The 22996-nt window shown below is 41.3% G+C and overlaps 2 protein-coding genes across 2 annotated transcripts in view; one reads left to right on the top strand and one right to left on the bottom strand.

The window, feature by feature from the left end:
* Positions 1 to 4384, top strand: part of CCZ1 (CCZ1 homolog, vacuolar protein trafficking and biogenesis associated) — a 28317-nt gene extending 23933 nt beyond the window's left edge. Inside the window, exons 13-16 of the mRNA XM_081297141.1 lie at positions 355 to 513; positions 797 to 924; positions 2079 to 2332; positions 4293 to 4384. Of these exons, the coding sequence (XP_081153267.1) occupies positions 355 to 513; positions 797 to 924; positions 2079 to 2134 (343 nt within the window). The 3' untranslated portion in view covers positions 2135 to 2332; positions 4293 to 4384. The remainder of the gene's footprint in view (positions 1 to 354; positions 514 to 796; positions 925 to 2078; positions 2333 to 4292) is intronic.
* RSPH10B (radial spoke head 10 homolog B) overlaps positions 4371 to 22996 on the bottom strand; it is a 48828-nt gene continuing 30202 nt past the window's right edge. The window contains exons 15-20 of the mRNA XM_081297138.1: positions 21629 to 21736; positions 21069 to 21212; positions 19115 to 19240; positions 18348 to 18438; positions 6607 to 6805; positions 4371 to 4644 (exon numbers count right to left, since the gene is read on the bottom strand). Coding sequence (XP_081153264.1) covers positions 4470 to 4644; positions 6607 to 6805; positions 18348 to 18438; positions 19115 to 19240; positions 21069 to 21212; positions 21629 to 21736 — 843 coding nt within the window. The 3' untranslated portion in view covers positions 4371 to 4469. The remainder of the gene's footprint in view (positions 4645 to 6606; positions 6806 to 18347; positions 18439 to 19114; positions 19241 to 21068; positions 21213 to 21628; positions 21737 to 22996) is intronic.

A 22996-nucleotide genomic window follows, 5' to 3' on the forward strand; every position in this document is an offset into this window, starting at 1 on the left:
AAGTTCAAGGCCAGCCTTAGCAACTTAGCAAGATAAAAAATAGAAATAAAACTTTTATTTTAGAAAATGGCTAGAGATGCAACTCAGAGGTAGAAATCTTTGTGAGGACCTGAGTTCAGTCCCCTGTACTTCAAATCAGTCAGTTAATAAGCTTCAGCTCTCTGGTAAATTCCATCATGCTTGATATCATATAAGTGATTACTGAGTGAAGAGTCTGTTACATGTTAACTAAGATTCTTGAATTAAAGACCAAGCCTTTAAAAATCCAGGCTTTTGCCATATGGTTTTTTAAATGTAGCTGTGTAATTTGTATAATGTTCAGAATGTTACCCTCTTAATGACATGTTTTTACAGATCTGAAAAGGAACCACAGTTTAAGTTTATCTACTTCAACCATATGAATTTAGCAGAGAAAAGTACAATTCACATGAGGAAAACACCCAGTGTGTCGCTTACGTCTGTTCATCCGGATTTGATGAAGATTCTAGGTGACATCAACAGTGATTTTACTAGGTAATCCTGACAACTTCTCAAATAGGTATCCCTTTGTTAAAGGATATTAAAGGAGTCATCTTCAAAACTGAGTAGCCCAAAGCCCCTTCATAGAGGCCAGGTCTGACCACCTTTATGGGCACCCCTTCTGAATGGGTCCATAAGCCCAGTCCATTCACATGGGCCTTCCTGAACTTCCTAAGTGACTATTTAGTGTCCAGTTTCTTGTTTTGAAATGGTTTTTTTCCCATAATGTAGCTAAGTGTATAATAAAATAGTACATTCTGAAACTCTTGCCTTACAGAGCAGATGAAGATGAAGAAATCATCGTGAAAGCCATGAGTGATTATTGGGTTGTTGGGAAAAAGTCTGATCAGCGGGAGCTGTATGTTATTTTGAATCAAAAAAATGCAAACCTGATCGAAGTCAATGGTAAACTGAATTTGGTATTTGACCATAATTTTAATGCTACTGATATTTGGAAATTCTCTTCAATGTATTAGGAAACATGGTATATAGAGCAAATGATGATCATTAAGATTATAGGCAGATTTCTCCATTTTCTGTTTCTGTGTCCTGTGACACAGCAAGCTTAATCGTGACTAAAAGGAAATTATTTTCTACAGTGCTAAAATAACCCATGGCTTTACATATTGTGTGTAAAAATGTCTCTTTTTATCAAAAAGATGAAAACACATCTTTTATATGCAGAGCTGATGGATTCATATGATAGTCCCAGCTGTCTCCACCCATAGGCAGGATGAGAATTCTCCACCTTGCAACCAGAGTAGTTGGTCTGGTCCTTTGGTGCTGAATGAGTCAGCAGCTGGTCTGTGGGGTTCTGACAGCTGCTGTCCTGGAGAAAGGGCAGTGTCCCCTTCACTAGCCTCTCTGCTATTCTGCCTTACACCTGGAGCTGGGGCAAGCAGCAGTGCAGGTGGGGGGGAAACACACCCCAGTACAAACTACCAGGAAAGTTAGATGCAAGGTTTTTAAAAATATGTCTTTTAAGGCCTGTGAAATTTTTCTTCTATACTAATACCTGTATTCATTGTGTATTAAAAACATTTACAACCAATAAAAAAGAATTAAAAAAAAAAACCAATAAAAAAAGAATAAAAAAAAAAAAACATCAGTTAGTACAAGCCTGACTTAAAATGGGAATTCAGTAAAGATCATGATACCTCTGTGGAGCCCTTGATCTACAATTCAAGGTTGCAACCAGAGTATTTGTGTTGTTGCATCAGATTCTGAAATTGACTGTATCTTGGATGTTGTAACCCCAACCTGTGGGTGTCTCGGGTACTGTTTGCCCTGGGTTTAAGCTTTTTCAGGCCCAGAGAAGCAGTGTTTCAGTATATTGGGAAGTATTGAGGTCTCATGGGTTTGTTAGGTGTGGAGTCTGTTCCCTTTTTCTTAGTTTATTACTTTTTGTTTGGGCTTCTGGAATTTAAAGTCAAAATTAATGCAGACATTTATTTATTCCCAGTTTTATTCCAGAAGAATTTAAGGCACTAACACGTAGCATACAACCTTTTAAGTAAGAACCCCTATTCCTTATGCACTGTTTTCTGTTCTTTTTGCAGAAGAGGTAAAGAAACTTTGTGCCACGCAGTTCAACAACATCTTCTTCTTGGATTGACTGATAATGGCTCACGGAAAGCATCTTTTAAGAAACTCAGCAAACACTTTGTTTACCATTGCAAGTTATTGGTCATATTATTGACTGGATTAATGACAATAGTAAAGCAATACTTGCTTTGAAGAAACAAATTTCTACTCAGTCTGATGATCCCCTGAGGTTTTTAGATTTTAAATATTTATGCGGAATTACTTAAAGGTAGTTGGCTATATCTCTATCATTCCATTCTTTTGACATGTGAATATTTTACTGGAAAATAAGACTAATAAATTGTTAAAGTTTTTAAAATTCTGGTTTTGCGCTGAGGCACTCTTCTGTTGCTAGTTTGTAGAAAGCATTACCAGTGGTTCCTGGGACATGCCCTGGGGATTTAAAAGCTCATTTGATGCTTTCACAGCTAGATTCCTTTCCCTAGCTGTGAAACCCGAATAAGGATGTATTTGCCTAAAATAATTGCTAGACTTGCCTTTTTTTTTTTTTTTTTTGGTACTGAAGATTGAACCCAGGGGTGCTCTACCACTGAGCCACACCCCCAGTCCTTTTTATTGTTTGAGACAGGGTCTCACTAAGTTACTTAGGCCAACACCAAGTTGCTGAGGCTGGCCTTGAATTTATAATCCTCTTGCCTCAGCTTCTTGAGCCACTGGGATTACGGCATGCACCACACACCTGGCTAGACTTGGCTTTTATCCTGAGTACTATTGTGATTTTTAGACTCATTTAATACACAGAGCTTAATGAAAGTGCACAATGTGTTCTAAACAGAAAGCACTCCTCATTGTCATTTGGAACTCCTGAGGAGCCATCCCAGGGAGCCACAACTCGGTCCTCCTTGGTTGAGATGAAATTCAGCAGTCTTAGTTATGCTGATTTTTATTATCTGGTCAGCCCAGGGTCTAGGTAAAAACTAGCTAAATGGTCCAAAAAACATGATATTTCACTAGTCCTAAAGTTTGCTTCCCATATTCCCTATCACTTAACGTGTATGAGCCTGTTAGGAGGAAATGGCTTTGTTGATTCACGGTACTTTCATTGTCACTTGGTCCTAAATAATTCACAATATCCATTGCGATTTCCTCATCGCCCTTGTGTTACTTCATATTGTGGCTTTTGTGTTTATGGTGTGCTGTGTGCACACTGTGCAGTCATTTGCAGCTAGAACAGATGTGCTATACACATCATGTGGAATTGCTGTGCTTCACAACCTAAAAAGTGGTCAGTGTGTCAAGTGTTTATTCTCTATTGCATTCTGGTTCCTAGCTCTGTGCTAATTCAGGGTTTATAGTTTAGTTGCTCTGGTCATCTGATCCCTGTTTTCCTGCTTTCTGCTGTCAAGACGGTGCTTCTCCCTGGGGCTCCCTCAGCTTTGCAAGGCTAATGTGTAGGTGTGATGCTGCCTTTGGGTTGTGATAGTGCTTGCTAGTGCAGTCAGCTTGAACAGATCGGCCTGGTGTGTCTTTGCGTGTGTCTTTATTTTCATTCTTTCTGTGTGGCTCTTGTGATGTTGAGGTGAATTTTTTATTTTTCAATGCCATTAAATTACCTCTGGGCTCGTTTGGGGGAGCAGCACGAGTGGGTTTAGTCTGTTTCCTTTGGCTGTTGGGGCATCAGCACTTTTCTGTTTCCCATCTTTCCTCTTCCCCATCTTTCTGTTAAAATTGATAGTTTCCTGTATTCCTTCTGCTAATTTGGGTAGCTTTAGATTGGTGGTGACCCTTAAATTTTAACACAAATTATTAACTGTAAAATTTTGAACAACCATCTATTGAACAACTGGCACCTCCTGGCTCCTCCTCTCACTGCTGCCTGGACCCACTGCTGTGTGGTGGTTTTCAAATGCGATAGAGAACTGTGGGCATTTGCAGAAACGGGACAGGGGAGAGGAGAAGCCACAGGAAGTGGCACCTGAAGAACCCCAGGTGGTTTGGGGGATAGACAGTGTACCTAGTGTGGGAAACGAGTGTCTGAAGAAATGTTTTGAATAATTTCTTCCATTCCCCACTGTCTTCTGATTCATTTTATCAGATTCTAATTTCATCATCATGGCGTTACTTTGATTTTTTAGACATGTATTTAAAACATGTTCATTAATATGCGTGTGTGTGTGTGTGTGTGTGTGTGTTTTGGATCTTCATTCAACTCAATTTCCAAAATGCAGGCCTTTCAGTGATCCAGCTGCAAAAAGCTGGTTGTAGTGGGTCAAGGTAGGAGTGTTCCAGAACACCAAGAGCAGAAGTAAACTGCAAACAACTTTATTGTGCAGGACATTTATCACAGTTCTTGCTGTCCTGAGCTGCTCTGTGTCCTTGCAGTCCACCCTCAACAGTACGTGCCTTTACTTCCTCTTCTTCTTGCTCGGGGTGGACTTGCTGGCCTGGGACATAGCTGTGTCCTCTTTGGGAGGGCTTTGTGTGAGGACCAAGGACAGGGCGTCCCCTGGCTCCTTGATCACAGGGATGTCCATCTCAGTATCTTGTTTCTTGGCCTCTTCCTCCCTTAAGATATTAAGCCTAAAAAAGCAAACACAGGAAGGTAGATTTTTTTCCTTTGAAATTTATTTATTTATTTATTTTGGTATTGGGGATTGAATCCAGGGGGCTTACCCACTGAGCCACATCCCCAACCCTTTTTTATATTTTACTTTGAGACAGGGTCTTGCTGAGTTGCTTGGAGCCTCACTAAGTTGCTGAGGCTGGTTTTGAACTTGCTATCCTCCTGCCTCAGCTTCCTGAACCACTGGGATTACAAGCATGTGCCACCGTACCCAATAGTTCTTATTCTGTGTATCAAATAAAGTTGTCCATATCTGTTTTTCATCAGTGCCTGTGACCAAAACTAAACTGCCATCAACTTGCCAGAGTTAGTAATAAGTAAAGCCATAGCTAGACAGCCCAGGTAGAATGCTATGGATCTGACATGAGGTGTCAACCTCTTTTCTCTGGGTGACCTTGTGACAGTCCTCATATGTTCCTGCCCTCTAGCATACAGCAATGCTTTCTCCAGTGAGCAGAGACACATGTCACCAAGGGCAGGTGTCTGAACTGCTAAAGGACCATGCGGAGCTGAGCCTCAGCAGTGATGCTGCGGTGAGTGCAGTATCCTGTCCTGCTTCCTGGACTCCTGGCCTTCAGCTGTCTTCCTGGCCCCAGCGGTCCTGTGAGGCATTACCATGACCCCACCTGACAGATGAGGACAGGAGGCTTGGAGTTGTACACAGAGCCGGTGGGGGGGGGGGGGGGGCTAGGGTCTGAACCATGGCTTCCTGTTGCCTCTCACACAGGTGTCAGTTCCACTTAGACACCCAGGAAAACAAGCAGCCCACAGTGAGCCCCAAGCCCTCCCCAAACCAGGTGGGGACACCCCTTGACACTTCTGACACCATATTTTCTCTTCACCTCACCAACTGTCCAGCACCACTGATATAAAATTCTTACACGATCTACTCACATTAGCACAAACCTCACAAGTGACGGGAGTTCAGTCCCACGAGGCCACCCCCATCCAGATGCCAGTCACAAGTTCAGGACTCAGATACCTCTGACTAACCAGTTATGAATCAAAAGTGCCCACAACGCCCCCTTCAGGTTCTATAATATGCTAGAATAGCTCGCAGACCTCTAGCAAAAAACTTTGCTTACACTTACTGGTTTACTTTAAGAGATATTACAAAGAATAAAAATGAACATCAGAGAGCAGTGGTGCTCGACCGTAATTCCAACTTTACACCAAAGGCTGAGGCGAGAGGATCACAAATTCTAGGCCCACCTGGGTAACTAACTGAGACCTTGTCTCAAAAAATAGAAAAGGGCTAGGGGTGTAGCTCCATGGGAGAGTACACCTGGGTTCAATCCCCAGGACTGCAAAAGAAAAAAAAAGGAATAAAAATGAACAGCCAGATGAAGAGGGATGTACGGTCAAGTCCAAAAGAGTCCCAAGAACTTCTGTCCCTGCAAACTTACCTTCCCATCACATGGATATGTCCAGCCCCAGAAACTAAATCCCACCCATGATTTGGTGTTTCTGTAGAGGTTCCGTTATGTAGGCATGACTAACAGAACTCAGTCCCCAGCCTCCCCACCTGCCCAGAGACAAGGGTGAAGCTGGAAGTTCTCCAGTCACAGGTGGTTCCTTGGGCAACGTCCCCCAAGTGAAGTTATCCAGGGCCCTAGCCACAGTCATCTCATTAATATATAAAAACGTGCCTTCAGAGATGCTGGGATCTGGTAGGTCCTGGGGTCAGGAGCAGATGCTAGCATCTCTATATAAACAAAAGATGCTCCCAGCCCTCTGGAAGCCACAAAGCCTTTGGAACCGGCAGGAGCAGAGGCCAGATATTTTTTTTATGCTCTGGACAACCTTGGGACGTCGTGAACTTGGCAGTGCAAGCATGTGCTCCTGATGTTGCAGGTAGCTACAAAGGATGGGGAAGAATGCTGAGTTCGTGCCAGAGGAGGGCTGGGGCCCTGCCATACCTTGCTTCCAGCTCTTCACTCTCCATCTTCTTCTGTTGAGCCATGGCTGCATCCTGCAACCGGTTTTCCTTTACTTTTTCCTTGAGCAGCTCCTCGTGCTTGTATGCCTGGAAGAGCGTGTTCACAAAGAAGACGTACATGTTATTGACCCACGTGTTGAGCTTCTCCTTCTGGTCATTCTTGGGTTTTTCATTTTTCTCTGGAATAAAGTTTAAAATGAGCATTAATACAATCCTGCAGTCTGGAGTCTCTTACTCTAATTCTGCCCTTTCCTGTGATGGCCTCTGTGTCCCCATCCTGTCAGAGGGGACGAGGAAACTGCAGAATGCTTCAGTGACCACCTGGGACAAAGCAAGTTCTCTGCAGACCCTGGCTGCTTGTCAGCACTGCCTTTGAACCTTCTGGTACCTGTTGTTTTCTCCTCAAGTTGATGTTTTCCATGTTTCGGTGGGGAACCCTCCTGGCTCTTGTCTTCAGAGATTTAAATCTCTGTTGAATAACAAAGGTAAGGAGACTCTTGTCTTGAGTTCTGGCTACTCCTCTCTGGAGGATGGGGATGGGCAATTGTGTTGGAATAGGTGCTGTGGGAAGGGAGTGTGACCAGTCCACCCCACCAACCAGCCTCCCAGTCCAGGAGCCACTGTGGTATGCTCCAAGTGCAAGGACATCAGGAAGATCCATGATCCCAGTGCCAGATTTTAGAGACTAATGGAGACCTGTGTGTGCTTCCCACATGGATCCCTGGCTGGAGAACACTCAACATAACCTGCGGCAGGCCTCAGGCTTGGGTAAGAGTTGTGCATGCAAGAATGAGGTAGGAAGTCAAGAAAACAAGCCCTAACCTGTCAAGGTTCTTACACAGCCTCTGCTCTGAAGCAGCACTGTACAGCACAGACTAGGGCCACGTGAGTTAGGCTCAAGGCCCCTCTGTGCCACGCACTCGCGGCACAACCTTGGCCAGTAAACACTCTCTGTGCCAGTTTCCTCATTTGCAAAAGGGGTACCGTACTGTTACCTGCCTCACAGGTACTGTGAAAATCCGATGCATTAGCTTGCAAGCTAAGCACCACACACACAGGAAGTACACGGTAATGCCTGTCATGGGTATTACCCATGGACCCAAAGGACCAGTGTTATAACCCGAGGGAGCAGGTAGGATGGAATGGACTGATAGATTTGCAGGAAATTTAAGTCTTTTATAAAAGATAGTTCATTGAGTAAAATTCTTAACTATTGATGTCAAGCTTGCTCATTGCAGAAAATGCTAGATTTGTTAAAAAAACATATACTGGGAACCAATTATATAGCAGACCCTGTTCCAAGAGCTGTAAGAAACAACAAAAATATGTACCTCTAGCGTAACCAAAACATGAACCCATTTTGTCCCATGGTCCCAGATGTGGAACACCTATAAAAACCTTAGTATACAATATGTAATTATATAGTTATAAAAGAACATAACAGTAGGCTGGGCACCATGGCGCATGCCTGTAATCCCAGCAGCTCAGGAAGCTGAGGCAGGAGGACCTCAAGTTCAAAGCGAGGTGCTAAACAACTCAGGCCCTGTCTCTAAATAAGATAAAAAATAGGGCTGGGGATGTGGCTCAGCGGTCAAGTGCCCCTGAGTTCAATCCCTGGTATCTCCCCCCAAAAAAATAGTCTAGCAGTAGGAATATAATACATGTATATAGTAGGAATATATGTGGACGTGATTATAATTTTAATATGTATATACACATAATCTCTAGATTATGATTTCTAACCGATTTTAATGCACCTGTGTCAATTTCATTGAAATGTTCACAGAATTGAAAACCTGGGAATTAATAAGCTAATGACATTCTAGTGTACATCCTCCTAGTAATTATCAGAGAAGATAGATAACAAATATGGGGTCATGTGTCCTGTTTTTCTGTCAGCACTGTATTCTGAAAGAGTTTTAATGGCTGTAAATCATTGTGATGTGCATGGAAACTACAAGAGCTGTGCCGTACTCTACTCAGCCTAGGGCTTTTCCGTTTTCTGAGCAATGCTGCAGTGAACACCCTCATCCATACAGCTTTGCCCACACCTCTGAACATTCCGGGGTAAATCCCCAGAAGCAGAGTTGCTGGGTGAAACAGAATGCTCGAGTTTTTACCCTTGGTGCATGTTTCCAGACTGCCTTTTAGAAAGATTGAGCCATTTTATCATCCACCCCACTTTCAGTGCATGAAACTATTTTTCCCTTAAATCACTGCCATAAGCACCATTTACTTTTGATAGCACTTTATTGTTTTAATTTGCATTTTCTTAATATCAGTAAAGTTCTTTTTATGTGTTTATGGGTCACTTATGTTTTTTGAAGAGTGGCTTTTTCCTATTTTTTTTCTTATTTTAAGGATATTCCCTTAATATTTTCTCTTTGATTTTTCATTTTGTTCTTGGCTTCTTTTGCCAAAAACTGGTTTTGATTTCTATCAGTATTTTCTCTGTATTTTACCTTAGTTTTTATACTTAAGCCTTTATCAACACTAAGAATATAACATACACTTGTATATGCTCTCAATTTTATGGTTCCAGTCTTTACATTTACCTCTTTAATCCACCCAAATATTTCCCCTAAATTTAGCCAATTTCAGCTGCATTTATTAGATAGTCCATCTTTCCCCTACCAAGGAGGAATAGCTACTATGTACTGAATGACCATCTGTGTTTATAATAATCAGCCTATTTTTTTTTTGCAGAACCAGTTTACTTACTGTAGCTTTACATTTTTAGTATATTTTAATAAATAGAACTAAATTATCCTCTTGGTTTTCTTTTTAATATTTTGTTTCTGTCCATTATTTTTCCAGGATTATTTTGTCAAATTTGTAAGACAGTTGGGATTAGAATTAGCTGGAATTGCAGTTAAGTCTCTAAGTTATTTTGGGGAGAATCTACATTGCTACAATACCAAGTCTTACCAGGTAGCTAATGTTTCCATTTATTCAAGATTTTTATAAGGTCTGTAAAGTTCAGTACTTTGGGGTACTAAAATTGTAAATTGACAAATTTTAATATATATACTTATGAGATATAAATATACAATGTAGAATGCCTAATCAAGCTAATTAACATACCTGTCACCTCAAATATACACTTTCATGGTAAGAACATTTGAAGTTTACTCACAGAAATTTTGAAATACATTACTAACTATAGTCACTACTCCCAATCCTTGATAATCACCATTCCATTCTCAGCTTCTGAGTTCAGTTGTTCTAGGTTGTGCCTTGGCTTTCTGTGCCTTGCCTATTTCATTTAGCACAACATCCTCCAGGTTCATCCATATTGTCACCAATGACAGAATTTCCTTTTTAAGGCTGAATAGTATTCCATGTGTATATCATATTTTACTTATCTACTCATCCATTGATGGACATGTAGGTTGATTCCATATCTTGGCTTTTGTGAACAGTGCTGTGATGGACATGGAAGTGCATGTCTCTTCCAACATCATCATTTCAAATCCTTTATCTATATAGCTCGAGGTGGTATTGTTATGGTTTGAATCTGGAATGTCTCCCAAAGGCTTAATGTGTTGAAGGTTCAGTCCCCAGTGGGCAATGTTCAGAGGGGGCTTATGAGAGCTCTGACCTCATCAATGGGTTAATCCATTGAGGGATTTCTGAGTGGACTAATGGGAAGTAGTGGAAACTGTAGGAGGTGGGGCCTGGTTGGAGGGAGTGGGTCCTTAGGGACTATATCTTTGCCCCCCACCCCTTCTTCCTCCCAGCTGCCATGAAGTGGCCAGAATTCCTGCACCAAGCCTTTCTGCCATGACGTTCTGCCTCACCTCAAGCTTAAGCAATGGAGCCAGCCACCCACGGACCAGGGCCTCTGAAACCATGAGCCAAAGCAAATCTTTCCTCTTGTTGTTGTTCTCAGGTATTTTGTCAAGTGACCAAAAGCTAACACAATGTTAATTCTTTTAGATTTTTTTTTTTTTTAGTTGTAGATGGCCACAATACCTTTATTTTATTTATGTGGTGCTGAGAATCAAACCCAGTGCCTCACAGGAGCTGGGCAAGTGCTCTACCACTGAGCTACACCCCAACCCCTACTTTCAGCTTTTTGAGGAACCTCTATACAATCTTCTGCAATGGCTAGACATTCCCACCAACATGTACAGAGCCCCCCCCCCTTTTTTCCACATCCTCACCAACACTTACTTTCATCTTTTTGGTAATAGCCAGTCTGATTGATGTGAGGTGATATCTTATTGTAGTTTAGTTCGCATGATTAGTGATGTTGAACATTTTTTTTCATGTTGGTCATTTACACGTCATCGTTGGAGAAATGTCTATTCTAGTACTTTGCTCGTCTTTAGGTCACTTTATTTTCTTACTCTTGAGTTCCTCAAGTATATTCTGGGTGTTACCCAGTTCTGAGATGTCCTGCTTGCAAATATTTCTCCCAATCTATAGTTTGTAGCTTTGCTCTGCTCATTGTTTCCTCTGCTGTGCATAAACTTCTTGGCTTGATGTAATTCATTCGTCTGTTTTGGGCTTTGCTATTTTTCTTAATATATATTTCACAAATTATTTTTGTTTATTCCTAGATACTTTATAGTTTGTTATCATCAACTGAAACTTCTTTTCCTCTTCATAGTTTTTCTTTCTCCATATTTTCTGATTTTGCAGGGGATGGGGGTACCAGGGATTGAACTCGGAGCCCTCGACCACTGAGCCACATCCCCAGTGAGTTTTCATCTCTTTTGCAGGCTTCTTTCATTTAGAGACAGTTGCTTAGCACCTCACTTTTGCTAAAGCTGACTTTGAACTTGTGATCTTCCTGCCGCAGCATCCCAAGTAGCTGGGATTACAGGTACGGTCACTCTTAATATTTCAAGTGGCTTTCCAGTTGATGTTATGTATTTATTCATTAATCCTTAGCAAGTTTTTATTAAATCTCTAGAAGCACACTTAGCATTGCTAGGCTGTGGGAATGCAGCAGTGATTGACAGCACTCCACTCTCAGAGAGCAGGACATTTCCATTCCAGGAGCAAGGAGAGGACTGAGGGACAGATGTTTCAGGCACTGACACTGCAAAGATGAGACTAAGGCAGAGGAAAGAAGCAGAGAGTTTCCTTAACGGGATGGCCGGGGACACCTGCCCTAATAAAATGGAGCACTCCAGGTGCCCCTCAGTCCTCAGTGCAGCGTTTGCTACCATCATTTGCTCATGTCCTCTCAAAGTCCAGAGGAGAGGCTTTCAAGAGCAATAGTACTGGAGTTTTTGAGTCAATTCCATCTGAAGACTAAAGTAAAATCCCAAGCTCATTTTCTCTCTGCTAGGAACTTAAGAAAAACATTTTTTTTTTTTTTGTATTTAATAGCATTGCTGTTTAAAAAAAAAAAAAAAAACTTTGCTGACGAAAAAAAAACTTTCCCTTTCTATTTCTCTTAAGGCAGTCTGATCTTGTTTATGTCTCACTTGCTCCCTTTGCCGGATGTCCTTGGGTTTGCTAATTTGCCTGCCTCTCTCTCTCTCTCCCCCTGTCCTGCCCTCCCCACAAGGACTTTTTAATTGTCCTGAGTCAGGTTTACAGATGTCCTTTGAACATATCAGTCCTGTCTTTTCATTTTGAGAAAATGTTCAGGAAGTATAATTTTCATATTTAATCTATTGATTTTGTGTTCTTGCAGGGAGTCCTGTGACACTAGGACTTATTTGCCTACCTTTTATATCTGTTTTCTTGAAGTCTTTTAGAATTCTCCTTTTCCCTTTCTATTTCTCTTAATGCAGTCTTTTTGTTTACTTTTTTCCTTCTAGTTTGATCTTTTAAGAACGTTTTTCTTTTATTTCTAAATTCTTTCTTGAGCTGTTTTCTCAACTGAGGTTTTCTAATTCTGATTAGTTATCCTGTCATCTCTTCTATCACATTCTCAATTTATTTGGGCTCATGTTATAATATTTGTGACAGTTTTCATCTCTTTTTCAGGCTTCTTTCAGGCTTTGGTTCTCCGTGGCAGTATTCTGCTTCTTATTCTTTTTTTCTTGTAATAATTTCATTTCAGATGAGACAACACCCTATTCTTTTTCTACCTTCAGAAAAGTAGGTATCTGGGGGCTGGTGTTGTGGCTCAGTGGTAGATGCTTGCCTAGCATGTGTGAGGTCCTGGGTTCAATTCTCAGCACCACATACAAATAAATCAAAAATAAAGATCCATCAACAGCTAAAACACACACACACACACACACACACACACACACACACACATTTTAAAAAGACTATCCTCTCGGGGCTGGGGATATGGCTCAAGCGGTAGCGCGGTCGCCTGGCATGCGTGTGGCCCGGGTTCGATCCTCAGCACCACATACAAACAAAGGTGTTGTGTCTGCCGAAAACTAAAAAATAAATATTAAAAATTCTCTCTCTCTCTCTCTCTCTCTCTCTCTCCTCTCTCTCTCTCTCTCTCTCTCTCTCTCTCTCTCTCTCTCTCCCTCTCCTTTCACTCTCTCTTTAAAAAAAAAAAGAAAAAAGAAAAGTAGGTATCTGAACTTTAGGGCTTAGGTGGATGATGCACAACAGTTTTTCTAGCCTCAGGATTCTAGAACTCCCCCTTCTCTTCTTTCAGTGACTTCCCAATTCCTTTTCATTGGATCCTTCTTTGCCCTTCTGCTCTAGGATTCTCAGTTTGAGTTCTACCCAGCACTGTCTCCTCAGGCCCGGGTTTTCCTGAAGGGAGTTTGGGTGGTGAGTTCCTGGGGCTCCGAAGCCCTCACCTGAGCCCTGGAGCTCCCTGGTCCCCTGGAGCACACACATGCTCTCCCCCAGGCGGCTCTGTCAGGCTTACAGAGTTCCTGCTGGGAGATCTGGATCCTCACATTCTCAGGTCTGGAAGATGCTCTGATTGCTTCTGTCTCTTATATCTGTTCTTTTCCTCTTGCATCCATTTTTGCATTCTGAGGTCACTCAAGTTGTGTAGCTAGTGATTTATCCCTTTCTCCTCAAATTTTGACTTTCATGTTAATACCTTATCACAAAATAAGATTCTACTATAGTTCATGCTCTTTTGGTTTTGCATTCTAATTGTGCTTCTTCATGTGGGGATCTAGAAAGATGGAAAAAAAACACCCATGTGCCACCCTCATCTTCCCAGAATCCCCACTCTAAGTGGTTTTCATGTCACCCTTTTTCCCGGTTGAGAACAATAGTTACTGTTTTCATTTTTTTTAAATATATATATATTTATTTTTTAGTTGTACACAATACCTTTACTTTGTTCATTTGTTCTTATGTGGTGCTGAGGATCGAACTCAGGGCCTTGCACATGCTAGGCGAGTGCTCTACCGCTGAACCACAACCAGTCCTGTTTTCATTTTTTTAATCTTCATTAAGTTTTTATAACTTGATTATGCTAATTTTTAAAATATATTTTTAGATGTTGATGGACCTTTATTTTATTCATTTATTTATATGCAGTGCCGAGAATCCAACCCAGTGCTTCACACATGCAAGGCAAGTGCTCTACCTCTGAGCCACAATCCCAGCCCTAATTATGCTAATTTTATTAAATGACCTGGAAGGCTTATTTTATGCTGTTATGTTTTGATTTTTTTAAAAAAATCTAAGACTAATTCTTATTGTTTCCTTAAATTTTGAATGAACTTGCTCATAAAAATTAAAAGTTTTGACAGCTTTCTCATGATTCAGGTTTTCTCCATTTCATGTGTCTACTTTTGTTAACATCTGCCTATAAAATAATTTCTGATTTTTCAAATGTATTAGCTTGGAGTTGAACATAGGACTCTTTTACCATAAAGTCTTACTTGTGAATATCTACTTTTTCCTTCCTACTTAGTGCAGTTTGTGAAGCCCTAATCTGAAAATCTGAAATCCAAAATGCTCCAAAATCTAGAACTTTCTGAGTGCTGACCCCACAAGTGGAAAATTCATACCTGACTTTACGACGCATTGTCAAACACAAATGCTCTAAAAATATTGTATGAAGTGACATTCAGGCATCTGTATAAGGTGTATGTGAAACATAAATGAGTTTCATATTTAGACCTATGTCTCTCCCAGAGATATCTCACTATGTACGTGCAGATATTCCAAAATCCAGCAAATCCAAGATCTGAAACCCGTGGTCATAAGCACATCAACTAAGGGAGCCTCAGCCTCTATATGCATTTTATCACCTCTGTTCAGACCACGAGGCTCAGGTTGTCTTATTTACCTTTTACTTGAAGGACAGGCATGTAGAATTCTAGGCCTACTACTTTTCTTTTGTTTCTGGTCTGTAATCTGTGAGTGTATCCTTTGTGTGTGTGTGTGTGTGTGTGTGTGGCAGGGGTACTAGAGATTGAACCCAGCAGCACTTGACCACTGAGCCACATCCACAACGCTTTTTGAGACAGGGTCTCACTGAGTTGCTTAGGGCCTCACTAAGTTGCTGAGGCCAGCTTTGAACTCATGATCCTCCTGCCTCAGCCTCCCGAGCTGATGGTATTACAGGCATGGCCACCATACTCAGGCTGTGAGTGTGTCTTGCCACTGCCTTCTTCCTGCTCTCTTAGTGTTTTATTATTTCTCCTTTCTGCTTTTTTGGGCTGAGTGTTTAGGTTATTGTTTTCTCGGTAAACTTAATACTGTTTTTTTCTGGTTGTAGTTTTGGCCATGTCCTATAGGTAATGTCTAAGTTATTTTAATCTCCTAAGTGTTCTTAGAAATGCAATTTGAGGGTCAGGCGCAGTGGCGCACACCTGTAATTCTAGTGAGTTGGGAGGCTGAGGCAGGAGGATCACAGGTTCAAAAAGCTAGCCTCAGCAATTTAGTAAGACACTGTCTCTAAATAAAATATAAAAAGGGGGTAGGGATGTGGCTCAATGGTTAAGCACACCTGGGTTCTATCGCAGTACCAAAAAAAATGCAATTTGATTTTCTTTTTTTAAATATTTTTTTAGTTGTTGATGGACCTTTATTTTATTTATTGGTATGTGGTGCTGAGAATCGAACCCAGTGCCTCATGCATGCTAGGCAAGCGCGATACCACTGAGCCACAACCCTAGTCCCACGATTTGATTTTCTTTATAAATTATTTAAAATAATGGTGGTCTTCGTTTTTGGTGGATTTTTTAAATAATTTTTAATTGTTGATGGACCTTTATTTTGTTTACTTATTTATATGTGTGCTGAGAATCGAACCCAGTGCCTCACACATGCCAGGCAAGTGCTCTACCCCTGAGCCACAACCCCAGCCCCTTTGGTGGATTTTGTTCTTTGATTTTTTGCTTTAAATTTTCAAGTGGTTAGATGATATTTTACATTTAAAATCAACATTCCTGGTCCTTTACTAAGAGCATCATCTTCTTCATCAATGTGTGGCAATCCATTATCTTCTTTGACATCTATCACTGCTTCTATATGTATTCCAGGCCCTGCATTTACATCAGACATCACATTTTGGCCTACAATTTAATAAGTTTTATGTTTGTGGAATTATTTTATGGTTCAGGAATCACTTGATATCTTTTGCCAAAATAAATGGGATTTTTCTTTCTTTTTTTAGTACCAGGGATTGAACCTGGGGTGCTTAACTACTGAGCCACATACCCAGCCCCCCACCTTTTTTTTTTTTTTTTTTGGAGACAGGGTCTCACTAATTTGCTGAGGCTGTCTTTGAACTTGTGATCCTCCTTCTTCAGCCTCCTGGGCCACTGGCATGCACCAGTGCCCCCAGCTAAACAGCACTTTTCAAATTATTCACCTTGAAATTAAAGCCTTCCAGACTAGCTTTGTCAATCATTGTTATGTCCTTAGATGTGTTAGGCACATAAGGAAGATCAGAGAACCCAAAACACAACCCTATGGGCCTTCACAAGATGACTGGGACCACACAGGCAGGGTGGAGTCACGAGAAGAACCTTTGGTGCCACCCTTCAGCCTCAGAGAGGCTACAGTAAACTATTTAGATATCAGGGACAACATATTTGATAACATCTGTCTGTAATCTGCTTAGTCTTAAGCACCATTAAGACAAGAGAGCTATGTGCCTCAGGGAATTCTCTCTTCTAGAGAACTATGATTATTCTCAAAAGAGTAACTCAAAAGAGATATCCCACTTTCTATCCTTCTTATCTAGGCTAATTGGTATAATTTCTAATTTCCCCATCCTTTTAAGTGGTGTTGATTTTCTAATCACTTGGCATATTTTAAAATCAGAGAATCGTATAATTATATGCAGTCCAGGTCAGAACAAGACTGGATATGAAGGAAGATTAATTCTTATGTTCGTTGTCATAGACACCTCCTAGCTGAAAGACAGTAAGTCACAGCCACCTGCATGCAAAAATCAGATGAAATGGGATTTGAGAAAAGATGCCACATGGGTGGAGGGAAAAGTCTTGGCAGCTGACAAAGTAGTAGCCATGGGCACAGTGGCTAGCAAACAGTAGGTGCTCAATCATTGTTAAAGGAACAACCAGAAAGATCCAGGGCAAGATCAAGGTATAGCTAAAACTAAAGATGAATCACCAGCTAATAACATCATTGGTGAAATACAGTAACTGGGGTTTCTTTTGTAGTTGTGTTGCTTTCATAGGAACTGTACGTCTTGAGGATAGCTTTGGGGACAGTCATGAGACTGGCTCTCTGCTAGGATGCTGACCACCACAGGAGAAAAACTGCACAGCCTTGCAGATTAGCCCCAGAGGAGAGGAAAACATGGAGTGAGGATTGTATAAGGAAGCCAGGGGAAGAGGGTTTCCTGAGAAAGCAGTTCACAGGAGGGCAGGGTTACGGGGCGACAGCGCAAAGTCACTGGTGAGGAAGGGGAGTGTTGGGTGTAGGGAGAGCAAGCACTCATTTGGGATGAGCCACGGGAGACACAGGCCGGCAGGCAGAGAAGCCGGGTGCAACCTTTCCTCAGTAAAGGGAGCAGAGAAAGTGAGAGGGTGTGGAGGGCAGGCGGGATGACAGTGATCTCCTTCTCTACATGTTGCAGCGGGTGCCATGCTCATGAGCAAGACCAGCTAGAGAGGGAGTGAGTGCCAGGAAGAGACAGTCCCTGCACAACAGGTGCTCCAGGAGGAGGCAGCCCAGGACAGAGCCTTGAAGAAGTCACCATTTGGTGGGTAGCTGACCACAGGAACCTAGGCCAGAGCCACTGAAAGCACCTGTGAGATGAGGCAGAAAGTTCCCACCAATTGTGCTAAGATCCAGGCCCTGGGGGGTCCTAGTGAGGACAGGGATGAGGTTGGAAGCGATGGGCAGGAAGTGAGGAAGCGCAGTCAGCAGGGGGAGAGCCCAGAGGTGCTTCCCTAGGGAAACCAGAAAGGAGGCCCGTGAGAGCAGGCCTCAAAAAAACAGGGAAGATGAGACTCTTGAGCAAAAACAGGTGACTGGAGATATAGCCCAGGCAGGGCCCAGGTGAGGCCATCCAGCTGTTTAGTCCTGGTCCTGCCTGGAGAGGGAATGCCCATGGCCCTGGTAGGAGGGCTGGGAGTGGCTTATCAGCCTCCTTATATAAGAGAGAAACTTGTAAAGTTTAGCAGACTGGATGTAACTAATTAGCAGCATTTTATAAGTGTGAAAGTTCTCCAGTTAAGGGCTGGGGGTGTGGCTCAGTGATGGAGTGCTTGCCTCACACATGTGAGGCCCTGGGTTCGATCCTCAGCACCACATAAAAATAAACAAACAAAATAAAGATATTGTGTCCTCTATAACTAAAAATATATTTTTTAAATGTTCTCCAGTTAAAATACTCACCATTCTGGGATAAGAAGGCCAGCCCTTTTCCTGAAGGTTTAAAATTCATTTTGGAACATTTGTCATCACTTAGAGACTTCTTGATCTTGGGCTTTTCCATTAAAACAACAACAACAAAGTAAAATATTACTTCAGCATCATCATGGACTATAAAACTAGTTTTCTACATCATAAGTAATTATAAAATTCCTAATAAGGCCATTCTCAGCTAAATTTGACCTTTTTTGGAGGGTGGAGATACCAGGGATTGAATGCAGGGGCACTCAACCACTGAGCCCCATCCCTAGCTCTATTTTATATTTTATTTAGAGACAGGGTCTCACTGAGTTGCTTAACTCCTCACTTTTGCTGAGGCTGGCTTTGAATTTGCAATCCTCCTGCCTCAGCCTCATCAGTGTGACCTTGGCATCACTTAGACCTCATCAGTATGAAGAAGGCTTATGGTGACAGACGCACATTCTGGGGACAGGCTGCACGGTACAAACCCAGCTCCATCATTCACTGGTTACAAGATCATGGACATAATCTTTCAGTGCCACAGTCCTCTCCTGGAGGTAAGAGGACCTTAAGGTCATTTGGGGCATTAAGTGAGCTGACACCTGGGAAGTGCTTGGCTTCTGGCAAGGCCCCCATAAGCATGAGCTGCTGCCATTTGCTTGCTAGAATCTCCCTTTCCTCATCAGCAGGTGAGTGCTTGTAAGACAGGCGTTCTGTCCACTGCCAGCCACAGCTGTGTCAATGTGACATGGTGGGCTGTAAATACAAACCTCTGATTTCCTTAATCTCATATCAGGGAAGAATCCTAACTTGCTTGAAGATGACTTGGTGTTGCTAAAGGTAACGACGTCAGACTCGTGGCTCGTGACTACACTTGGACTCCTGTTGTGGATGCTCTAAGCAAGGACAAGCACAGAGGGTTTCCAGCTTCCAGGGAGATACGTGCACACACATTCACATGTGTTTTTCTAACAAGGTATAACTGGCTTTCCTCCCCCACTAGGCAACCACTGTTTTGCTTTCCATCACTACACATTGCTTTGTACTTTACAGAATTTTATATAAATGTCATCACACAGTGTCCATCCTTTTTGCCTGGATTCTTTCACCCAGCATAAATTATTTTGAGATTCATCTGTGGTGTTATTTTCTCACTGAGTCATGCCCCACTGGTCTGGATATAAAAATGTCTTTAGCTAGGTGGGCGATCTGAAGATTTTTGACTATTGAACTTGTTTTATGGCCACCTATTAGGTGTGAGGCAGTATCTTACTGTAGTTTTGACTGGGATTTCACTAATGATTAGCAACGTTGATCATCTTTTCATGTGTTTATTGGCTTTTTTTTTTTTTTTTTTGGTAGCAGGGATTGAAGCCAGGGATGCTTAACCACTAAGCCACATCCCCAGCCTTTTTAAATTTTATTTTATTTATTTTTTTTGTTTTTGAGACAGGACCTTGTTAAGTTGCTAAGGATGACTTTGAACTTGCAATCCTCCTGCCTTAGTTTCCTGAGCCACTGGGATTACAGGTATGCACCACTCACCTGGCTATTTGTATACCTTCTGTGGAGAAATGCATATTCAAGTTCTCTGCCCCTTTTTTTTTAACTGGGTGGGTTTTGTTGTTGCTGCTGCTGTTTTTGCTATTGAGTTTTAGAAGTTTTCTGTATATTTCATATGTGTTGTAACCTTTTTTTTTTTAAGTTGTAGATGGACACAATACCTTTATTTTATTTATTTATTTTTATGTGGTACTGAGGATGAAACCCAGTGCCTCACACATGCTAGGCAAGTGCTCCATCCCTGAGCCACAACCCCAGCCCCTGTGTTGTAACCCCTTAGAGGATATATGGCTTGTAAATACTGTCATCCCTTACCCATAGGCTAATAATGTCTGATGCACAGAATTTTTCAATGTACACAGTTTACAGGTTTTTATTTTTTAAGCAATCTAATAGTAGTGACCTTTGATACACCATTTGTCCTTTCATTTCATTCTGCATTTATGATTTCTTGCAGAGTAGATCTCATCATAACTTACCCACCTCAACTTTTGCTTATCTGTGAATTTCTTAATTTCTTACTCACTTTTAAAGCGAGTGACATAAGAATTTTGGTTGGCAGATTTTTATTTTAATGTTTTGAATATATTAGCCCACTGTCTTCTGGCCTCCAACTATCCTCGGGGACCTGTTTAGCATCTTTTGTGTACTCATATTTTTATGTCCCTTGATACCTTTGCTCTGGCACAAGCTTTCTGCTCTTTTAAACACTACATACACAATGCTGATAATGACATCATATTTCCCAATGTTATCTAATCAGTATGCATGCTGGCTTCCATTATGATACTTTCACTGCTGTGGCGAGGAGTCTCCTTCCTTGACCATTTCCAGGAAATACATTTTCCCTAACTTAAAAAAGCAAAACAAAGCAATATACACCTTTCAAAACGTGAAAAGGCATAAATTTTAAGTTTTAAATTATTTCCTAGAAGGGTTCAAATGCCCAAGATAGTTTTATTTTTTGATTTTTTTTTTAGTTGTAGATGGACACAATACCTTTATTATATTTATTTATTTTTATGTGATGCTAAGGATTGAACCCAGTGCCTCACACATGCTAGGCAAGCCACAGCCCAGTCCCCCAAGATAGTTTTGATGGAGGTTTAGCCATTCCAGAATAAAACCATTCCTTGTTTGTAAATTCTAAGATTATGTTACCTGACTCATTACCATTTGAATACTTCCAATTTTGTTTCCAAACAGATCATCATATTGAGCATGTAAACAGGATTTATTCATTTGGTCAGGAACATAGCTGACTGCAAAGCATAAGAGAGCTTCAAAGAATTCCAGGAAAACCAGCTGAAATAGAAGAAAACGTAGGGATGTCACTCATTCTGACACACCTAGAAGCAGACCAGAGATTGATTTGGGTGTTCATTTCTTATTCATTTTTCTGACATTGAAATATCCTTCTTTCTAATATTAATCTCTATTATTCTAACAATCAAAAATGTATATGTGGGTTGGGATTGTGGCTCAGAGGTAGGGCACTCGCCTGCCATGAGTAAGGAACTGGGTTCGATCCCCAGCACCACATAAAAATAAAATAAACATATTGTGTCCACCTATAACTAAAAAAATAAATATTAAAAAAATGTATATGTATATACACACAGTCACAGTTTCATATATTTGGGTTCAGATTCTTTCAATCAGATCTTGGTTCTTGGTGTCCAAGGCAGAACAAACACCATTTGTGACACATCTTTACAAACCTCAAGTTCTAAGTTGCTGTCGATCCCATCATGTATGAAAGGATTGTCCTCTGCTATTACTGCCACAAATTTGGTTGCAGTTAATTCTTTATTTATCATCCTAAAGTCCTATAAAAGCAAAAACCAACCACATCATAACTGTGCATAATTAATTATAAACAGGTATATATTTTAATGTCATGCACATCCTAGTGTTATATAACACTTTAAGAAAATATGCCAGAAATCAATATCTTAAAAACTATCATTGTGAAATGCATTCTGGACTACCATTAGTTTTTGCCTCTCTACCCCTTTTCTAATCTCTCTAAAACAACAAAGTATGATTTTTTTCACACAGACACAGGACAGACAAAATGGGCAGGTTCCTGGCTGATCCCTCTACAGTGAAACCTATTCTTTGACAAGTGCCACCTAATAGCTTTAGAGCGCTGCAGTCTTACATGTGTGTGACAGCCAAGGTTCACGACACATCTGAGGGAAAGGCTTACTGTAAACACCAAGGAACCAAACCAGACAGACAAAAAACAACATTTGGAGGGAACAGAGAAAACCCATTAAGCCTCCCCCCTTCAAATCATGTCTTCAGTGGGATAAGAGATATTATGTCCATATTAAAATAAAAAACCCTGAATTGCTAGAATACTAATACATTATTCTGAAAATTAACCAAGGGAAAAAAATCAACCATTTCTCCCTCCCTTCCTGTATGGATTATATCTCAAGAGTACTCAATCAATGAAGTAAGTTCTTGAAGACTCACTGCTAATGAACGTACAAGAAATGACAGATTTGGAAAATTGCCATTGTATAGTCTCTTGTGAACTAATGGACATTAGTAATGACCACTGGGGGCTGCAAAGCCCCTAGACAGGGTTTATGGGAAACATAATAGACGATCACGCTGACACTGTATGACCCACTGATCAATCACAGCATCACTACAAGGAATCACTCTTGATGGGATGTAACAGGAAGAACACATACCACCTGTGGCTTGGTCACAAAATAAAAACCTGAATCTCATCAATCCCCTAATCCAGCCACTATCATGAGAGTGTGGGGAAAAGAAGAAGATGTCAGATGCCACCTCTAAGAGCCACACCATTCTCTTCAGAGACAGTCCACAGTGCCTTTGCCAGGAGTATGAACCCTTGCTTGCCGCTCTGTGAGTCCCCCCTCTGAAATCCTTCATGTGGGAGCGTGAGGGCAGATGGCTACAGATCCCCATGGATCACTTGGGGATCACTTGAGCCCCATTGTCACTTGGGTCCCATGGAACCCCCTCTACCACAAAAACCAGGATGTCTGACTTAGTCTGCAAGGACAGATGACCAAGTTTCTTCAATAATAAATGACCACGAAGAA

Source organism: Spermophilus citellus (genome assembly GCF_964194105.1).
Source record: "Spermophilus citellus genome assembly, chromosome: 6".
NCBI lineage: Eukaryota > Metazoa > Chordata > Mammalia > Rodentia > Sciuridae > Spermophilus > Spermophilus citellus.